Source organism: Periplaneta americana, chromosome 17 (genome assembly GCF_040183065.1).
Source record: "Periplaneta americana isolate PAMFEO1 chromosome 17, P.americana_PAMFEO1_priV1, whole genome shotgun sequence".
Taxonomy (NCBI): domain Eukaryota; kingdom Metazoa; phylum Arthropoda; class Insecta; order Blattodea; family Blattidae; genus Periplaneta; species Periplaneta americana.
The window spans coordinates 118,581,435-118,598,824 of NC_091133.1; the positions used below are offsets into that span (position 1 = coordinate 118,581,435).

Here is a 17,390-nt window from a genome sequence, read left to right on the forward strand (position 1 = left end):
AAATTGCAACTCAGTGTTTTAATGTGAAATGTGTTATATTTTATAGACGAAACATGAAAATAAACAACATTTGGACGTGAAGTCTCCTGGAAAGCAACCCATGGGAATTGGGGTCCATCAGCTGCACTCCCACATGTTGCTGTACTGCGGTGTTTATGACTCACATCGGACATTGTATGCTCTCAGCTCACTTCGCAGCATCTTAATGACAAACGCGCGTATGTTCCTATGTGCTGCTGCTACAACAGGACTTGCCAATGTTGCTCGCAGCTCCGGCCTTCTTGTACTCCTTGCTAGGCATCGCAAGTCTGTGTTCGGAAGGAATTTCCACGGGGACATCAATGCCTCTAGTGGAGAGTTTGGTACAACATACCGAAGTAGCATGTACCTTGAGGTCTTGATCTCTGTCTGCCTTTATTTCGCAAGGAGCTACTATCCTAATCTGGGACAAATGAGGCTTACTCAAGAGGAAATTGCAGGCAATAGACAGGTAAGGTTGACAACCCTTCATGCCAGTTTATGAAACAATGTAGGCACAAATGAAGTTCCATATCCTATTTTCTGCGTTCAGGTATTATATCAGATATAAGCTTATTTTGTTGTTGTTGTTTTCTAATGCCAGGGATTTGACAATAAAGTCATACAAGTCATAAGCTTATTTTGTGCTAGGACTTCTGTTATGCTAGCTAGTACAATTAGTTACTTCCTTACAGAACAATGATGTAATAACGAAGATAATTGTGGAGAAGTATTCAAATGATTTGGTCCCGCGCCGTGGCGTCGCGGTTTAAGGCATCTTGCCTAGGACTCGCGTTACGGAATGCGCGCTGGTTCGATTCCTCAAGGGGGAAGAAATTTTCTCATGAAATTTCGGCTAGTGTATGGGACCGGTGCCCACCCAGCATAGTGATGCACTTGAGGAGCTACGATAGGTAGCGAAATCCGGTTGCGAATACCAGCTATAACGGCTGGGGGGATCATCGTGCTAACCACACTATACCTCCATTCTGGTTGGATGATCGTCCACCTCTGCTTCGGCATGTGGGCGTGAGGCCAGCAGCCGGCTGGTCGGTCTAGGCCCTTCACGGGCTGTAGCGCCATGGATTATTATTATTATTATTATTATTATTATTATTATTATTATTATTATTATTATTATTATTATTCAAATGATTTGAATGCAATAGGAGTATTGTACTTCTCTTACTTTGCATAATTTAATCTTGTGATTATAGGTACAGCTTGCAAGTGCTGAGCTTCTGATGCTCATCTGTTCTGAGCTAATCTACATTGTTCGGGACAGTGGCAAAGGTTTTGCTTGCTATCTGGCTGACCTGATGTCGCGGTGTAAAGTTCAGAAAGTGGTGCTGCATTGTGTGTTGTCTAGCGTCTACAATATGCGATCTATTGCAATGAGTCACGAAGCCAAGGTAATTGAAATCTGAACTTCTTATTATTTGTCATTGTTACGATAGAGGAAATTTCAGAATTTTAACGAAATTCCATCTCCTACATTACAGAAATTGAAAAATAATATTTGAACAAATTTGATGTTTCGAGATAAATTACACATTTATTTTGAGTTCTAGGTTAAGTTTAAGAATAGAATTAAATTAAAATAACTGGTATTTACTTGTTTATTTATTTATATAGAACCTTCATTTCAAAACTTTCCAGTCTAAATAACTATATAATTTAAATAGTATTTAATTAAATAGGTTAAGGGTGTTTGAGAATAAGGTGGTTAGGAAAATATTTGGGACTAAGAGGGATGAAGTTACAGGAGAATGGAGAAAGTTACACAATACAGAACTGCATGCATTGTATTCTTCACATGACATAATTAGGAACATTAAATCGAGATGTTTGAGATGGGCAGGGCATGTAACACGTATGGGCGAATCCAGAAATGCATATAGAGTGTTAGTTGGGAGGCCGGAGTGAAAAAGACCTTTCGGGAGGCCGAGACGTAGATGGGAAGATAATATTAAAATGGATTTGAGGGAGGTGGGATATGATGATAGAGACTGGATTAATCTTGCTCAGGATAGGGACCAATGGTGGGCTTATGTGAGGGCGGCAATGAACCTCCAGGTTCCTTAAAAGCCAGTAAGTAAGTATTTAATTAAAGAAAAAACACGTCAATTTAGATATTGAGGGGAAGTTTAAAACCAGTCTTAATTGCATATTAGTTTTCACCCTTTTACCCTTAGACTTCCCCACTTTGAAATTTCAAATGGCACCCCTATCTTGTGATACTTAAATTTGAAAGAGTATTTAATTGATTATACATCTCATTCATTTGTTTTCGCATGTTTTGTTTTCTATCGTCGCTTGGCAACCTGGAATGTTGTTATTGTTGATTAGAGCTGAAGAGAATAGCCTAAAGCTACAAAGACTATTGAGCATTTCATGTAATAGTTGGGTTTGTGTATTAAATTATTTTAAAATGGTATATACCCTTCAAGAGATAACAGAAATCATCCTTATTTATTAAATTTAGGAAATTACATAAAATAAACTGGGTTTTCATCCTACAATCAACTGACAGTAACAGCAATATAGTTTGCCAGGCGACGATAGAAAACAAAAGGTGCGAATCAACTGAATGAGATATGTAAACAATTGAATACTCTTTCAAATTTAAGTATCACAAGATAGGGGTGCCATTTGAAATTTCAAAGTGGGGAAGGCTGGCGGTGAGGAGGTAAAACTTAATAATCAGTTAAAACTGATTTTTAACTTCTCCCTCAATATCTAAATTGACGTGTTTTTTGTTTAATTAAAATCCTTTTTAAATTATAGAGTTATTTAGACTGGGAAGTTTTGAAATGAACTCTCTGTATATTCATTTGTTCACTCTTTCATTGATTGATTGAATCGTCAACTATGACTTTCTCCATTAGCCTTTTTCATATTTTGATTATGAAAGTGCTTTAAAATACGTTTTATTTATGCATAAATATGTAACTGAGAAAATTTGTATTCATTTGCAGATTCATTTCATAAACATTATCATAAAGAAAGCCATTATCTCTGTAAAATAAAAATACACAGTTTTTTATTTTAAATTCATTGTTAACTCTTTAGCATTTCTCAGTGCTTTCTGATTGTGCTAATTGATGGTGTTACTTGTCAACAATATGACGTTGAAATGTGTTTTCAAGTTTCTGCCCAGAGATAGTCCTGATATATTGTATTTTATATTTTGAAGATTGATTAATAAATAATCTGGCACACTCGCAGTCACACTCACATATATACAAATTTCCAGACTTAGACACCCAGGAAATATTTCTTCTTCAAGAAAAATATCCCGGGAATCGAACCTGTGACCTCCAGATCTGGAAATCAGCAAACTATGGAGACAGCCAAAAATACAGTGCCACTTAGCAGTGACATTATAGAACAAGCTTTGTTACACAATAATGATTGGTATGGTGAAGAGTAGTTGAAATTTTGATTAGTTTGTAAAAAAAGATTAGTAGGGTTTCATACAGAAAGGTCTGTGAGATTTCAGACATAGAATTACGTCAACATAGTCCATGCAGTAAGACTGGAGTAGTTTTGACTCAAGAAATTTCGATAGAAATAAAGATTTTCAAATTTTAGAGTTCATATTTGGTGTACAAGAGATGACAGAGATATTATGTGTGAGGCTCGAAGTCTGTTGGTCAGGAAGACATGGAAGTCATCAGTTGCTCTGGTCACGGAGCCACTCCTGCATAGTTTTGGTACCTTAAAAAAATCCCCCCCCCCCCCTTTTGATCTGGATATGGCATTTACAGTTTCCACTTTGTTGTGGTGACAACGATGTTTCTGCATTTTTTGTTACATCCAACTACGAAATGTCATCTCTGAGGAATGATCGCATAGTTATAGAACTTCTAATTCATGTATATAATGCAGTGTATGTTAACATGTTCTTCTGAGCGTAGCATTCTGATTTTATAACTATAGGCTACATTGTATCTATAGCATCTGAAAGTATATAAATTATAAACTGTTAAAATTTTGATATGATTTTTTGTTGTAGCCGTTCTCATCTGAAGACCAACCACAGCAAAGGACCTTTACAGAAGAAATAGTTTATTTTAATGATCCAGTAGTGGAAGGAAATGAAAATGCTGGTAGATGTAAATACCGAGGTTCAGACCATTCTGAAGGCTTTCAAATACAGTTGCTTAGGTGAGGACGGAGAATTGCTTTTGATCTCAATTCAGAAACATACAAGTTTTTGTGTGTGCGTGCGTGCGAGCGAGAAATTTCGTGAGGTAGCAGCATTTGTAAAGGGACATCAATTTCTTACCATGAATATTAGAAGAAGTGGAGTGTGAATTCATATAGATTACAGTTGGTTTTCTCGGTGAAAAGTTGCAAGTTTGAACATGTGTGCAAAATGTGGTCATACTAGTACTATTGCCAGGATCTTGGCAACTTAAGGCTGGTTCACAATAAATCGGGAACGCAAACAACGAGAACGAGAACGGAAATAATGTTAAAATAAATGTATTTAAATGTGAGAATTCACAATACTTAATTGTGAATGCCCACATTTAAATACTATTGTTTTAACAGTATTTAAGTTCTCGTTCTCGTCGTTTCCATTTCCGATTTATTGTGAACTAGTCTTTAAATTCCAGGCATACTAGTACTACCACCAAATTTAAACTGTCGAACAACACCTTGTTTGCGAGAAAACACTAGATATTTCAACAGGATAAGCTTAGGAAAATATTTGAAGCTAGCAGGGATGAAATTACAGGAGAATGGAGAAAGATACACAACATAGAACTGCACGCATTGTATTCTTCACCTAACATAATTAGGAACATTAAATCCAGACGTGTTAGATGGACAGGGCTTGTAGCATGTATGGGTGAATCCAGAAATGCATATACTGTAGAGTGTTAGTTGGAAGACCTGAGGGAAGAAGACCTTTAGGGAGGCTGAGACGTAGGTGGATGGATAATATTAAAATGGATGTTGAATCTTTCGTACACTACTTTTAACACGTGAATATAAATAATTGATTAAATGGCGATCTTACTCGTGTTAATTGTGTAAGCATGTGCGGCTTACAGCTGTTTCGGTGTTTCTTCACACCATCCTCAGAGTCTACTAGATCTCGGCGTCATCTCGAACTTCACTGCCTGTTGTGTGGATGTGTTCGATTGTTGAAAAGTGTTGAAATGTGGTGTCAAATAGTGTGTGTGTGTGTGTGTGTGTGAACGCTTGGCCGCCACAAGCCAGTTATCCCTGTGGTAACTTTTCTGACACCTCTTGCTGGAAACTCTCCAAGCTTGTCATCAGTAGGGTGAAACTAACCTGTCTCACGACAGTCTAACACACACTATTTGACACCACATTTCAACACTTTTCAACAATCGAATGCATCCACACAACAGGCAGCGAAGTTCGAGATGATGCCGAGATCTAGTAGGCTCTGAGGATGGTGTGAAGAAACACCGAAACAGCTGTAGGGCCGCACATGCTTACACAATTAACACGAGTAAGATCGCCATGTAATCAATTATTTATATTAAAATGGATTTGAGGGAGGTGGGATATGATGGTAGGGACTAGATTAATCTTGCTCAGGATAGGGACCAATGGCGGGCTTATGTGAGGACGGCAATGAACCTCCTGGTTCTCTAAAAGCCAAAGTAAGTAAGTTGTGTGTAGTAATAATTAACATAAATATTTTTGTATATGCATTAGGAGCTTTTGTATGAGGAACAAAACTTATGGCATGACTAGGTATATGGCATGTGAATTTGGATTTTTCAGGAATGTGACAATATTGTTACTTTGTTGCCAGACTTCTCTTGGGCCTCATTATGCTTGAACACCAAGTGAATTGTCAGAAAGGTGATGGTGAAACACCAACTTCAAGTAAAGAAACTACACAACAACATACATCTTCTCTGAGTAGGACGTCAGCCAATCAGCTCAAATATCTTGCTGGTCACATGATTCCACAGCAACCAATGTTCCTTGCAGCCATCCTTAGTGCTTTACAACAGGTTTGTTATGTTATGAAACAGGTATCGGGACATAGACCAGAAGGGAAAAATTGGATAGAAATTAAAAAATGAATGTAAAAACCTTTCTTCCGGAGAGGTTTTCTCCAGTCATAAGGCAAATGTCAGGTAATCTTTTGGCGAATTCTCGGGCTTCATCTCATCTCACCACATCTTGCCAAAATATTGTAAAAAATTGTAGAAATTGTAAAAATTGTAAAATATTATAAAAATTGTAATTGTAATCTTGTAATATTTTGACTTGTTCCATCTTAAAGCTTCATTGCTAATGTAAGATCTATGGAATGTAATAAATGAAATGGGGGGGAGGAAATAAAAAAAATTCCATTTAGATTAAATATAATTTAATGACCCATACTGTTGGCAAATTATTATTTACAATAATATATACAAATGTTACATTATCCATATAAATGATTTCTTAATATAAGAGCAGAAAATTTTACCTCGTGCACCAAGAAGCAAACCAGCAACTTGAATATTTCCCTAAAATTTATATTCATCTTCATAATAAACAATGGTGTATTCATAAATGTCGTTTTTCTCGGCAATCACTTCTCAGATTTTCCATATTCAGTTTCACATGATATAGTAGGGTCTATAATACGAGCTTCATTATTCTTGTAATCTTCATCTTTACGATGTTGGTGACGTATAAACGTCCGTTGATGTGACATATTAATGAATTTAAATACTATTATAGTCACAATCATGCCATGGTATGAAAGAAAAATTTTATAACCTCGACCGGGATGCGAACCTGCGACTTCCTGTACTCCGGTCAGGCGCTCTACCAATAAGCTATCGAGATCGTCTCACGCCAAAGGCATGGAATTATCCTTTCATACTGGCAACTCTGTTATAGAGTACTGTCCATAGCGTCTGATCTAGTCCCGCTCGAGGTTATGAAATTTTTCTTTCATACCATGGCATGATTGTGACTGTAATAGTATTTAAATTCATTCATTATTCTATCAATTGCATTCATATAAACATGTCTAGAACTGCCATTGGCTACAATGCAAGAAACCTCGTGATGAACATCAAATTTTGTAGTGAGATTCTTGGCCAAGATTTCTCTTAACATTGTGGTGGCTAGTATTTCGAAAGAGTGCTTCAGTGGACAAGACCCTGAAACCTTGTTAACTTTAATATGGTGCTTATGAGAGAATTAATCCATTTAAATATAAAATACGTAAATATTGTATCAACTTCTGTTGTTTCATGAGAATATAAATTATATTACGTTTTACAATGATTTTCAGTTTGTATGTGGTATACATTCCTAGTTTACAATGTATTACCGGTATTAAATTTTCAATTTGAACAATATTTGTAATATAAAATTACATTCTTTAAGTTTGAATGTATAATTGTACTATATTTTTTGAATGTAAATCTGTATAACTCTGGTTCAGACATGTAAAAAGTAGTATTGTTGTACTTATACCACAGTCTAGTATATAAAGTCACAAAGCTCAATACATAGTAAATATGCATCCATAGATATAGTGAGGATCACGTAAGTTCAGTTCCCAAACAGCAAATATTTCCGCCTTGTCAGTGTTGCCAACTGTTACCAGATAACACCACATGTAGTAAAATCACGATCCTATGTACTGAATGACTTCTTTACTCGCCGTACTTTACCTTAATGTTGGAAGGTTATTCTAAATAGTTTCAATAATAATGAGAAATGTATTGCTATGTTCTATTCTTTTATTCCTTTACATTATTATTAGTATTAGTATTAATAGGTTACTATACGTAAATATACAACAAAGTATAGTATATAATATTCAAGAATCAAATCTGTTCCAAGACCAATTAAATTATTGTCACTTCACTTCAAAGATTCCAGCGTACATATACTGTACTTCCTAAAGGTAGATAAATTAATAACCAATTGACTTTTGGTTGGAATTCGAATGAACTTCTGATTATCTTTGAAATTAGTAAGGAAATGGATAATACAACTAGGCTAAAACTGAAATAATAATAAATCAACTTACAAAAATAATTTTGGTCCTTAAAAGCCATAAGTAATTTCACTTCTAGATACCTTTTTTAAGATTTCATTTGTTTGTAAATTGCTTAATAATGTTACACTTACACTTATTATTTCTGCAACTCCACGTCTGTCATTGAAAAAATGTATGATACATAACTGTGAAGTCTCTTTTTGGCTCTTGTGTCCTAAATTTAAATAAGAAAAAACAAATGATTCAAGAAATGTGAGCTGGTGAAAATTAAATACTCAATTAATAAAATAATTACTACCAAAAGAGTATTTTATTAATTCTATACAAAAGATGGATTACACAGAACAGATGGCCAGAAATCATAGATTTATACACAACATACAGCATGAAACGATCATCAAAAAATGCTTTTTGTACACAATAACATCTTTCAAACGAAGTGAAATAGCCAATAAGTTCAATAAATATTATGCTAATAAGTAATAACTATAATTAATAATTATCTACAAGCTGTAAAAGGGAATAAAATAGTATATTGTTGAAATTAGGGGGTATGGTTTATTACGTGTATTTATAATTTTAATTACTTTTTCTACATTTAATTATATTTTAATTTCTATTAGATTAGTTGGTGGTGTGGGTGTTAGTTTTATCTGTGTACGTCGGACTATTAAGGAAAAACTGAAAGAAATATTAAATCTACAATCTACTTTATATAACAATATTTAATCAAGAACTGAATATTACTATTAATTTAATAACATAAGACCCAAAACATCTCCAAGTCCAGACAATACACATGCTGATTTTCTTAAATATGTTGGCAAACAAGCAAACTCACTACTTTTATCTTGTAATCTCATCTAAAATACAATATCTGTCTGGAGAAAATCTATCATAACATCAATTTTGAAAAGCAATCATTCAACTAATATCATTTCGAGTTATCGACAGATACCACTTACCAGTATGATAGCCAAAATTATGGAAGAGATGATTTCATTGATTGAATTGGTTCCTGGAATCTAGTAACTAACTTTCATCTTATTGAGTTGACTTTAGAAAATTACATTCAACAAATGGACAGATTTTAAATTTTAGTCAAGATATTAAAGATATTTTAAACAGAAAACAAAACACCTTAGCAATTTTAATTTATTTTCAAGGATCATATGGCTCTGTAAATATAAATCACTTAAGAAATTGCAAACTTAGGGTGTCCATGATAAAGTGTTACACTGGGTCAGTGACTTGATTATTTGATTCATTGTCACAAATATGTAAATAGAGACAGATTCATCTGGGCTTCCCACATTGTTGTTTTCAGGAATACATTTTCCAATATTAATGTCGATGGTCTAACTAAAGAAATAGATCTTATGATAATCTCATCATTTGCAGATAATATGGTTGTCTAGAACAAAAAATCACAGTCCACAAATATTAATAAACTGAGCCAAAATCCCAACAGACTTTTTTACTCTACTTGGAGAACTCAAACTTGCTCAATCAAGGGAAACTTTACTAATAAAACACAATCCCAAGTTATTTCAAAATGAATAGTATATAAGTTAACTTTAACAGATGATGTTAAGAAATGTGATACTTCTCCAGACATTTTAAAAATCATTAGAAACGATAAATGATCTGGTCAGTGAGTGACTGCATACAGTATTTTTTATAGATGGATCCTGTTTACCAAGCCATAGATGTAGTGGTGTTGTAGTACAATACCAGTATATTCCCTTTTACAGGGAATTATATTCAAACACTTGTTTGCCCCATTTTAACCGTGACAACGCTTTTTAGTTTTTTAAACTTTCTGGTTATTGTATTGTGTTTGTGTTTAGTGAAAGATTTTAGATAAGGGCGCAAATAGCCATAGTAGCTGACGCGCCCTTTTTAAACGCCACTAACTAACTAACTAACTAACTTCAAACACTGACTAATTTTGATAGTGAAAATTTAGATACACTTTTAAGCTTACAAAATCTCCAGTATCAACTTCATAAATCTGAGAAGGCTGTCATACTATCAGATTCAAAATCAGATATTCTTGCTGCAGTATTGGACGTAACAGCATGAAATCTCAATATTTTACAGTGTTTTAATATTTTAAGCAAAATGGTCGAATTACATCGACGACTGGTACTTCCGTGGATCCATGAACTTTATGGAGTGGGAGGTAATGAGGTAGTTGAAAGGTAGCAAAATTACTGTAAGGTTATCTATACCTGCATCTTACCACACTGTTAAAAGAATAACAAGATCAGAACATGACAATATGGTAACAAAAATCGGAATGATTCTAAAGCAAATGAAAAAATTGCAATAGGCCATCCGGCATCCGCTCCACGATGGAGGAAAATCCTCAGAAGAAACCAACTAATCAGACCAAATGGGGGATCCAAACTACCCTCGAGTGCAGCTCTGAATTTGCAGGCCAACGAGTCTACCGACTAAGCTACATTGGTGGCTCCACTAAAAATATGAAGTACATGGCACTCAGATTATTAAATTGACAAACCTAAACAATTATTCATCAGTTAAGCTATAAAATATAATACATAGCAAGCAAGTTAATTCAATTTAAAAGTATAAACAATTCAATCAGTTGAAATATACAGAAATTGATAATAAATATCATGCGAATTACTTCACATTACAAGCATAAACAATTCATCACTTGTGGTATACAGCCTACTATTTAATTTATAGCACATACAATTCATCAGTTAAGCTACAGGCCTACAGTCTACTATTGAATTTACAGCATATATAATTCATCAATTAAGCGAAACAAAAATATAGTACAATACATAGTAAAAATAATACACCTAATTTAATAACTGAACTTCTATGAAAATCTACAGTGGCAGTACTCATATTATTACAGGCCATGACTGTCTCAAATATTTACAAAGAACTGATATTTCAGAATCTCCCCATGCCATTTCTGAAATCTCAATGAAGATATGGATCATTGTCTTGACTGTTTAACTTTACACAGCTTTCAATCATCTGGTTAAATATTGGAGTGCAAGATAACAAATGATATCAACTGCTGAACACTTGGTATCAATCAACCAACAACTTCATTAGATTAAAGGGGGGAAAAAAAACTGAAAGAATTAATTGTATAAGACAAGGCCGCTTCAGAACAGTAATTGGCAAGGCTCTGTTGTTTTAGGATTCTTATGTAGATTCAATTTCACCTGAAAGAAAAAAGTAGCATCTATAAGTATGCCTAATTATGAGAAATAAGAGAAACGGTTGCAATAGTAGTAGTAGTAGTAGTAGTAGTAGTAGTAGTAGTAGTAGTAGTAGTAGTAGTAGTAGTAGTAGTAGTAGTAGTAGTAGTAGTAGTAGTAGTAATGATAATAATAATAATAATAATAATAATAATAATAATAATAATAATAATAATAATAATAACTGCAAAGTATGGAAATTAATATTGAAATATAATATCAAAAGGTGATTTCACACCATCAACTCTTATCATTTAGTACAACAAATCTATTATATTCAGTTGCAATCACCAGTAGCTGTTCTTTCCTCCATTTTGTTGTTGGCTGATTTTTCACAAGTCTGCTATGATATGCAGCACTATCCATGACAATAACGCATTGCCCTAATGTTCTCAGGTCAACAACTGTGTTTGCACCCACTTCTCAACTACAGGGCACTATGGTAGTCCTGACTTTTCTTTCAATTGCATGAAAAAATTAAATCAGCACCTGCAATAAAAATTATACCTGGGCATATAATTACGTCACATGAATTCACAGCATTTAAATAAAGAAAATAAAACATAACATAACATGACATGAGATCCTCTTTGGTGAAAGGCTTTCCCACGTTTTTATTTAGTCACCAATTTTTATATTTTTGTACCATGATTTAAAAAATTACTCTTGCCAAATTTATGTAAAATATAAATCAATATAACTTACCGAGTATAAATCCACCTTTCGTTCCGGCATCTAATCTTCCACCCTCATTTGTTGGTCTATGAATAACACCATTCATGTCACTGGAAACTTCACCTGGTTTATTTCATGAATAAGTGGGTGATCCTACTTAAAAAAACAGAGAGAGAAAAGCAATTCACATTGACACTCTAAGAGACACAAAAATTTTAAAGACAGGAAAACCGTTCAAGAATTTTATAACTAACCTCTAGTTATAATATGAAACTATTAATTGCAAAACATGTTGTTCCCACCTGAATTCATTACTAATAGCCTATATTAATTGCAATTTCATATTCCACATAAGTGTTAACCTATTTGTTAGTAAAAAATTCAATCACTCAATGTCTCACAATACATTGAAATTTACCATTCATAAAAATTCAAGTCTCATCCAAGAATACTACCGGTTTAGGGTTCTCACGCTCCACATGTCTTATATATTCTCTTAAAAACGAATAACATCACTTTCTCGTACATGTGTATAAGGATCCCCTTTGCTCCATAGAAATTTCATCTCTTTCAAAATTTTTTTCACTGATGATAAGGATACTCTAAATAAATATGTTTCATAATCATCATTCATATGTTCCAGAACTTTTGCTGCTGTTAGTACTTCCCCTGTAACAGTAAATGAAAATTATGCCATATTTTTATACATATGACTAATATCAGAATTACATTGCATAAATCAACACAATAATTCCTGTAACTTCCCTACCTTTATGTAACTTGTCATAAATAAATCTCGCAATTGCATCTTTCATAAAATCATCAGCATCAGTCACTGGATGTTTACGTAGTCTATGTTTTCCTGGTGTCACAAGTGGGGTCCCCTTCTGTGAATTTATCACATTCGTGGCTGTAGTAAAGCCAAGCTGTAATAACAAACAATAACATAACACTTCTAAAAATTGTTATATCATAAAATTCATGCATGATACCAACATTTGCAGCTATATGAATAGAAAATGATTAACATGTTAGGTTGGGTCTACGATAGGTTTAAGTAGGCTAATATTTAGGTAATTCTCCAGAAAAGCTACATCAAAGAAGGCATAATTTTATTTTGTTTAATTGATTTCTGTGATATTTACATAGTGATGAACACGTGGTTTTAGTGCACAGCCACAAATACATTCAGCACAAAAATCCTTTGACACTTACCTGTATATTCTAATGCATTGTTGTAGTCCCTCCCTCAAACTTGTTACTAATTACCAATATAACATGCGAGAGGTCCATGACGAAGAGGAATGGTTAGTTTCCCAGTAGTGCGTCCTCGTCCTCTCGAGTGTTATATCTTAACAAGTACTTTGGGAGGGGTAGCTTTTCTGAAGAAACACCATATTTAATATTACTTAGACCAGTCATGAATAAATTATTCAGCCAGAGTCAACGTTCCTATGCTTTATAGAGTATGTTATATAGTTATTATATAAAACTGAATTGTTTTTAAGCACCATAACAGGCCAATATTCATGTAATATTTGCTGCAATATCAAGTTAATAATTACAATATGACTTGTATTTTCTTCGGCCGATGTGGCATGTAAATTGTGATCTGAACGGTTAATTTAATACTAAAAGAGAAAACTGGAAATTTACTTTCGTGCTGTTTGATTATTTGTTCGTCTAATTTGTAAATGTATTTAAGCTATCACCTACTGCAGTATTACAGTATCTTAAATGTATTTAGTTTGGCAATATGAAAATCACTGACTTGATTAAACATCTAGGCCTAACTTAAAAATTTGTTTTGTTTGACCACAATCATGAAATTATTAGTGCAAACTCCTAAAACTGAATACCACTTTGAAATGTATGCTTAAGAATACTTACTCCTAATAATTTTCCTATTCTGGTTGTAATTGCTGTCTCCGTTAGCATAATTCCTTCTTCATTATCTTCTTTCTTCAATTCATTATACACGTGAACTACAGATTTCTGAAGCGTACTCTGAATGCTACACATTTTCTTCCTTGGAGGAGTCACTGCAACATTATTTCATTTTTTTGACATAGTAATAAAAATCTAAACACGAAAGAAATTCATTAAAATTTGAAATAATATTTCTATCCATTACCCACGTGCATTATCACGCCCAAGTATATTATATTTATTCGTACTTATCTGACTATTCTTGAATTATAACCACAACGCAACACATAAAATAACTATTATGTATTAATATTAATACTAATATTAATTAATTATTAATAAGTTCGAATTTCACTATCTTCCAGTAACCGGCTGAGAAATCTAGTACAATTTTAATTTCATGGAACTCCAGTACCGGCAAATATTGTCGATATTTGCCTCAGCTGCCAACATACCAGTTACAAAATCACTACCATTTATAGTATTTGTCAGTATCGAAATTCGAAACGAAGTTGGCAAAAGAAAATTCAACCTTCAAACTAGAAAATCACCATAATCCACTAGCATTTGTAGTAATGGGGGAAAAATGGTTAGATTTCACCCTTAGGGTATCAAGTTACCTGGTCTTCCCTATAGTTGCTGACCACTAGGATCGCTAATTTCGCCTCATTACAGACAATGCGAAATAGTACTGGCACAGTCTATTGTTTCTAGCACACTCACAACTCAAGCTTCGTGACTGTATATACTAGACTATGCTTATACCTTACTTTTGTATATGCCGAGGAAGACCTTTAGTACTCTTTTTCAGTAACAATTTACCATCATTTCTCTCCATTATTCCCGGATACTGAATGGATTTAATAAATTGTTATTAATGCATTACATTTAGGATCATATGAGGCACTTACACCAGCATTGGACAACCCTGGTTACATCTGCACTTCCATTCATGGGACAGTCTCTTACTCACGTGGTTATGAGTGTGGTGAACCAGTTGTGCTGCAATGTAGAGAAATTGTCCACATTTTATGGGAATCGTTCCAAGTTGAGGTAAGAAATCATTTTGGAGAGTATATTTTATTAACATCCATGTTTAAAAAAAATTTTTTTTAGGAGAATCTTCTATGCCGCCTTCAGACTTTTAACATGATCACTTCATGGATGTTTTCAGTCTAAATTGACATGAGCTGTGATTTTAAACTCTGCTATTTTGAATCGACAGACAATATAGGACATTACATTAACATTGTCCAGGTCTCTATGTTCAACTAGAATTCAAATTCACACCTACGAATTACATGTAGTGACATACCTTATTTTGGATGCCCCTTCAGTTTTGATCTATAAAATGCATAAGTATCATAGTTAAAATAATATCCATTTATTTATGACCTTAATTATTCTAAAACACTTCGACAAAACTATCAATCAATCTTCTTAATGTATCCAGCTGTTTGCTGACAACATAAAGTCCACTGTAGTCTATTCAGTTGTTGTTTTTCACGAGAAATGAGGAGATTGAGGGACTATTTTACCTCCGGAGAATTTTACATTAAGGGACTCCATGAATATAAACAGTGAAAAATATAGTGGGACTGCGTTGGTGTTAATGCAGCTTATGTGGGTACCGCTTTGTTACTTGTTAGCTTAAACAACAAGTTTAAGCCCCCTCACCACGACAAGGTGAGTACCCACGAGAGGGTTCGACAAAACTATGTTCAGAATCATTTTTCATTTCATGGAAAGTTTGTAAGCTGAGCTGCCATAACGAGGTTATACTTAGCACTTATATACTTCATTGAACTTCAGAAATTGTCAGACGATTTTCTATGTCATTTTTTGCCTTGTGTATATTAACTTAAGTCTGTAAAGCAAGTAGAAAAAGGCATAGCCTCTTGACTCGTGTTGTTTGGTGAAAATATTTTGTTAATGTATAAGTGAAACACTAAAAAAAAAAAAGTATTAAGAAGTAGGATTCTCTCTACTGAGTCTCATTATAAACTACTAATATACATACTTTAGTATTCATATCGATTATAAATTCTAATTTCTGTATTCCCATTGTTCTTCTTGTATTCCTCTTGTTCTCCATGTATTCCCCTTGTTCTTCATGTATTCCCCTTGTTCTCCTTGTATCCTCTTTGTTCTTGTATTTCCCTTGTTCTCTATGTATTCCCCTTGTTCTCCTTGCATCTTCTTTGTTCTTGTATTCCCCTTGTTCTCCTTGTATCCTCTTTGTTCTTGTATTTCCCTTGTTCTCTATGCATTCCCCTTCTTCTCGCATCTTTTTTGTTCTTGTATTCCCCTTGTTCTCCTTGTATCCTCTTTGTTCTTGTATTTCCCTTGTTCTCTATGCATTCCCCTTCTTCTCCTTGCATCTTCTTTGTTCTTGTATTTCCCTTGTTTTCCTTGTATTTCCCTTGTTTTCCTTGTATTCCCCTTGCTCTCCTTGTATCCTCTTTGTTCTTATATTTCCCTTGTTCTCTATGCATTCCCCTTCTTCTCCTTGCATCTTCTTTGTTCTTGTATTTCCCTTGTTCTCCTTGTATTCCCCTTGCTCTCCTTGTATCCTCTTTGTTCTTGTATTTCCCTTGTTCTCTATGCATTCCCCTTGTTCTCCTTGCATCTTCTTTGTTCTTGTATTTCCCTTGTTCTCCTTGTATTCCCCTTGTTCTCCATGTATCCTCTTTGTTCTTGTATTTTCCTTGTTCTCTATGCATTCCCCTTGTTATCCTTGCATCTTCTTTGTTCTTGTATTTCCCTTGTTCTCCTTGTATTCCCCTTGTTCTCCATGTATCCTCTTTGTTCTTGTATTTCCCTTGTTCTCTATGCATTCCCCTTGTTATCCTTGCATCTCCTTTGTTCTTGTATTTCCCTTGTTCTCCTTGTATTCCCCTTGCTCTCCTTGTATCCTCTTTATTCTTGTATTTCCCTTGTTCTCTATGCATTCCCCTTCTTCTCCTTGCATCCTTTTTGTTCTTGTATTTCCCTTGTTTTCCTTGTATTCCCCTTGCTCTCCTTGTATCCCCTTTGTTCTTGTATTTCACTTGTTCTCTATGCATTCCCCTTCTCCTTGTATCCACTTTGTTCTTGTATTTCCCTTGTTTTCCTTGCATTCCCCTTGCTCTCCTTGTATCCTCTTTGTTCTTGTATTTCCCTTGTTCTCTATGCATTCCCCTTCTCCTTGTATCCTCTTTGTTCTTGTATTTCCCTTGTTTTCCTTGTATTCCCCTTGCTCTCCTTGTATCCTCTTTGTTCTTGTATTTCCCTTGTTCTCTATGCATTCCCCTTGTTATCCTTGCATCCTCTTTGTTCTTGTATTTCCCTTGTTTTCCTTGTATTCCCCTTGCTCTCCTTGTATCCTCTTTGTTCTTGTATTTCCCTTGTTCTCTATGCATTCCCCTTCTTCTCCTTGTATCCTCTTTGTTCTTGTATTTCCCTTGTTTTCCTTGTATTTCCCTTGCTCTCCTTGTATCCTCTTTGTTCTTGTATTTCCCTTGTTCTCT

The 17,390-nt window shown here is 34.3% G+C and overlaps 1 protein-coding gene and 1 long non-coding RNA gene across 6 annotated transcripts in view; one reads left to right on the top strand and one right to left on the bottom strand.

Annotated features, from left to right (window-relative positions):
* The window catches only part of LOC138692613 (protein DOP1 homolog), a 122,581-nt gene that overhangs the window by 42,487 nt on the left and 62,704 nt on the right, over positions 1-17,390 (top strand). For all 4 annotated transcript variants that reach the window (XM_069815637.1, XM_069815635.1, XM_069815636.1 and 1 more), the window contains 5 exons: positions 47-490; positions 1,236-1,430; positions 4,037-4,188; positions 5,822-6,026; positions 14,774-14,934. In XM_069815637.1, coding sequence (XP_069671738.1) covers positions 47-490; positions 1,236-1,430; positions 4,037-4,188; positions 5,822-6,026; positions 14,774-14,934 — 1,157 coding nt within the window. The remainder of the gene's footprint in view (positions 1-46; positions 491-1,235; positions 1,431-4,036; positions 4,189-5,821; positions 6,027-14,773; positions 14,935-17,390) is intronic.
* On the bottom strand, positions 11,165-14,483 carry LOC138692614 (uncharacterized). Of its 2 annotated transcripts, XR_011330089.1 has the most exons (6): positions 13,843-14,482; positions 12,722-12,878; positions 12,479-12,621; positions 11,983-12,105; positions 11,569-11,766; positions 11,165-11,241 (listed from the first exon to the last, which is right to left on the bottom strand). It is a non-coding gene; the product is annotated as an uncharacterized lncRNA (long non-coding RNA). The 2 variants fall into 2 exon arrangements; XR_011330088.1 differs by having other exon boundaries at positions 12,479-12,878; positions 13,843-14,483.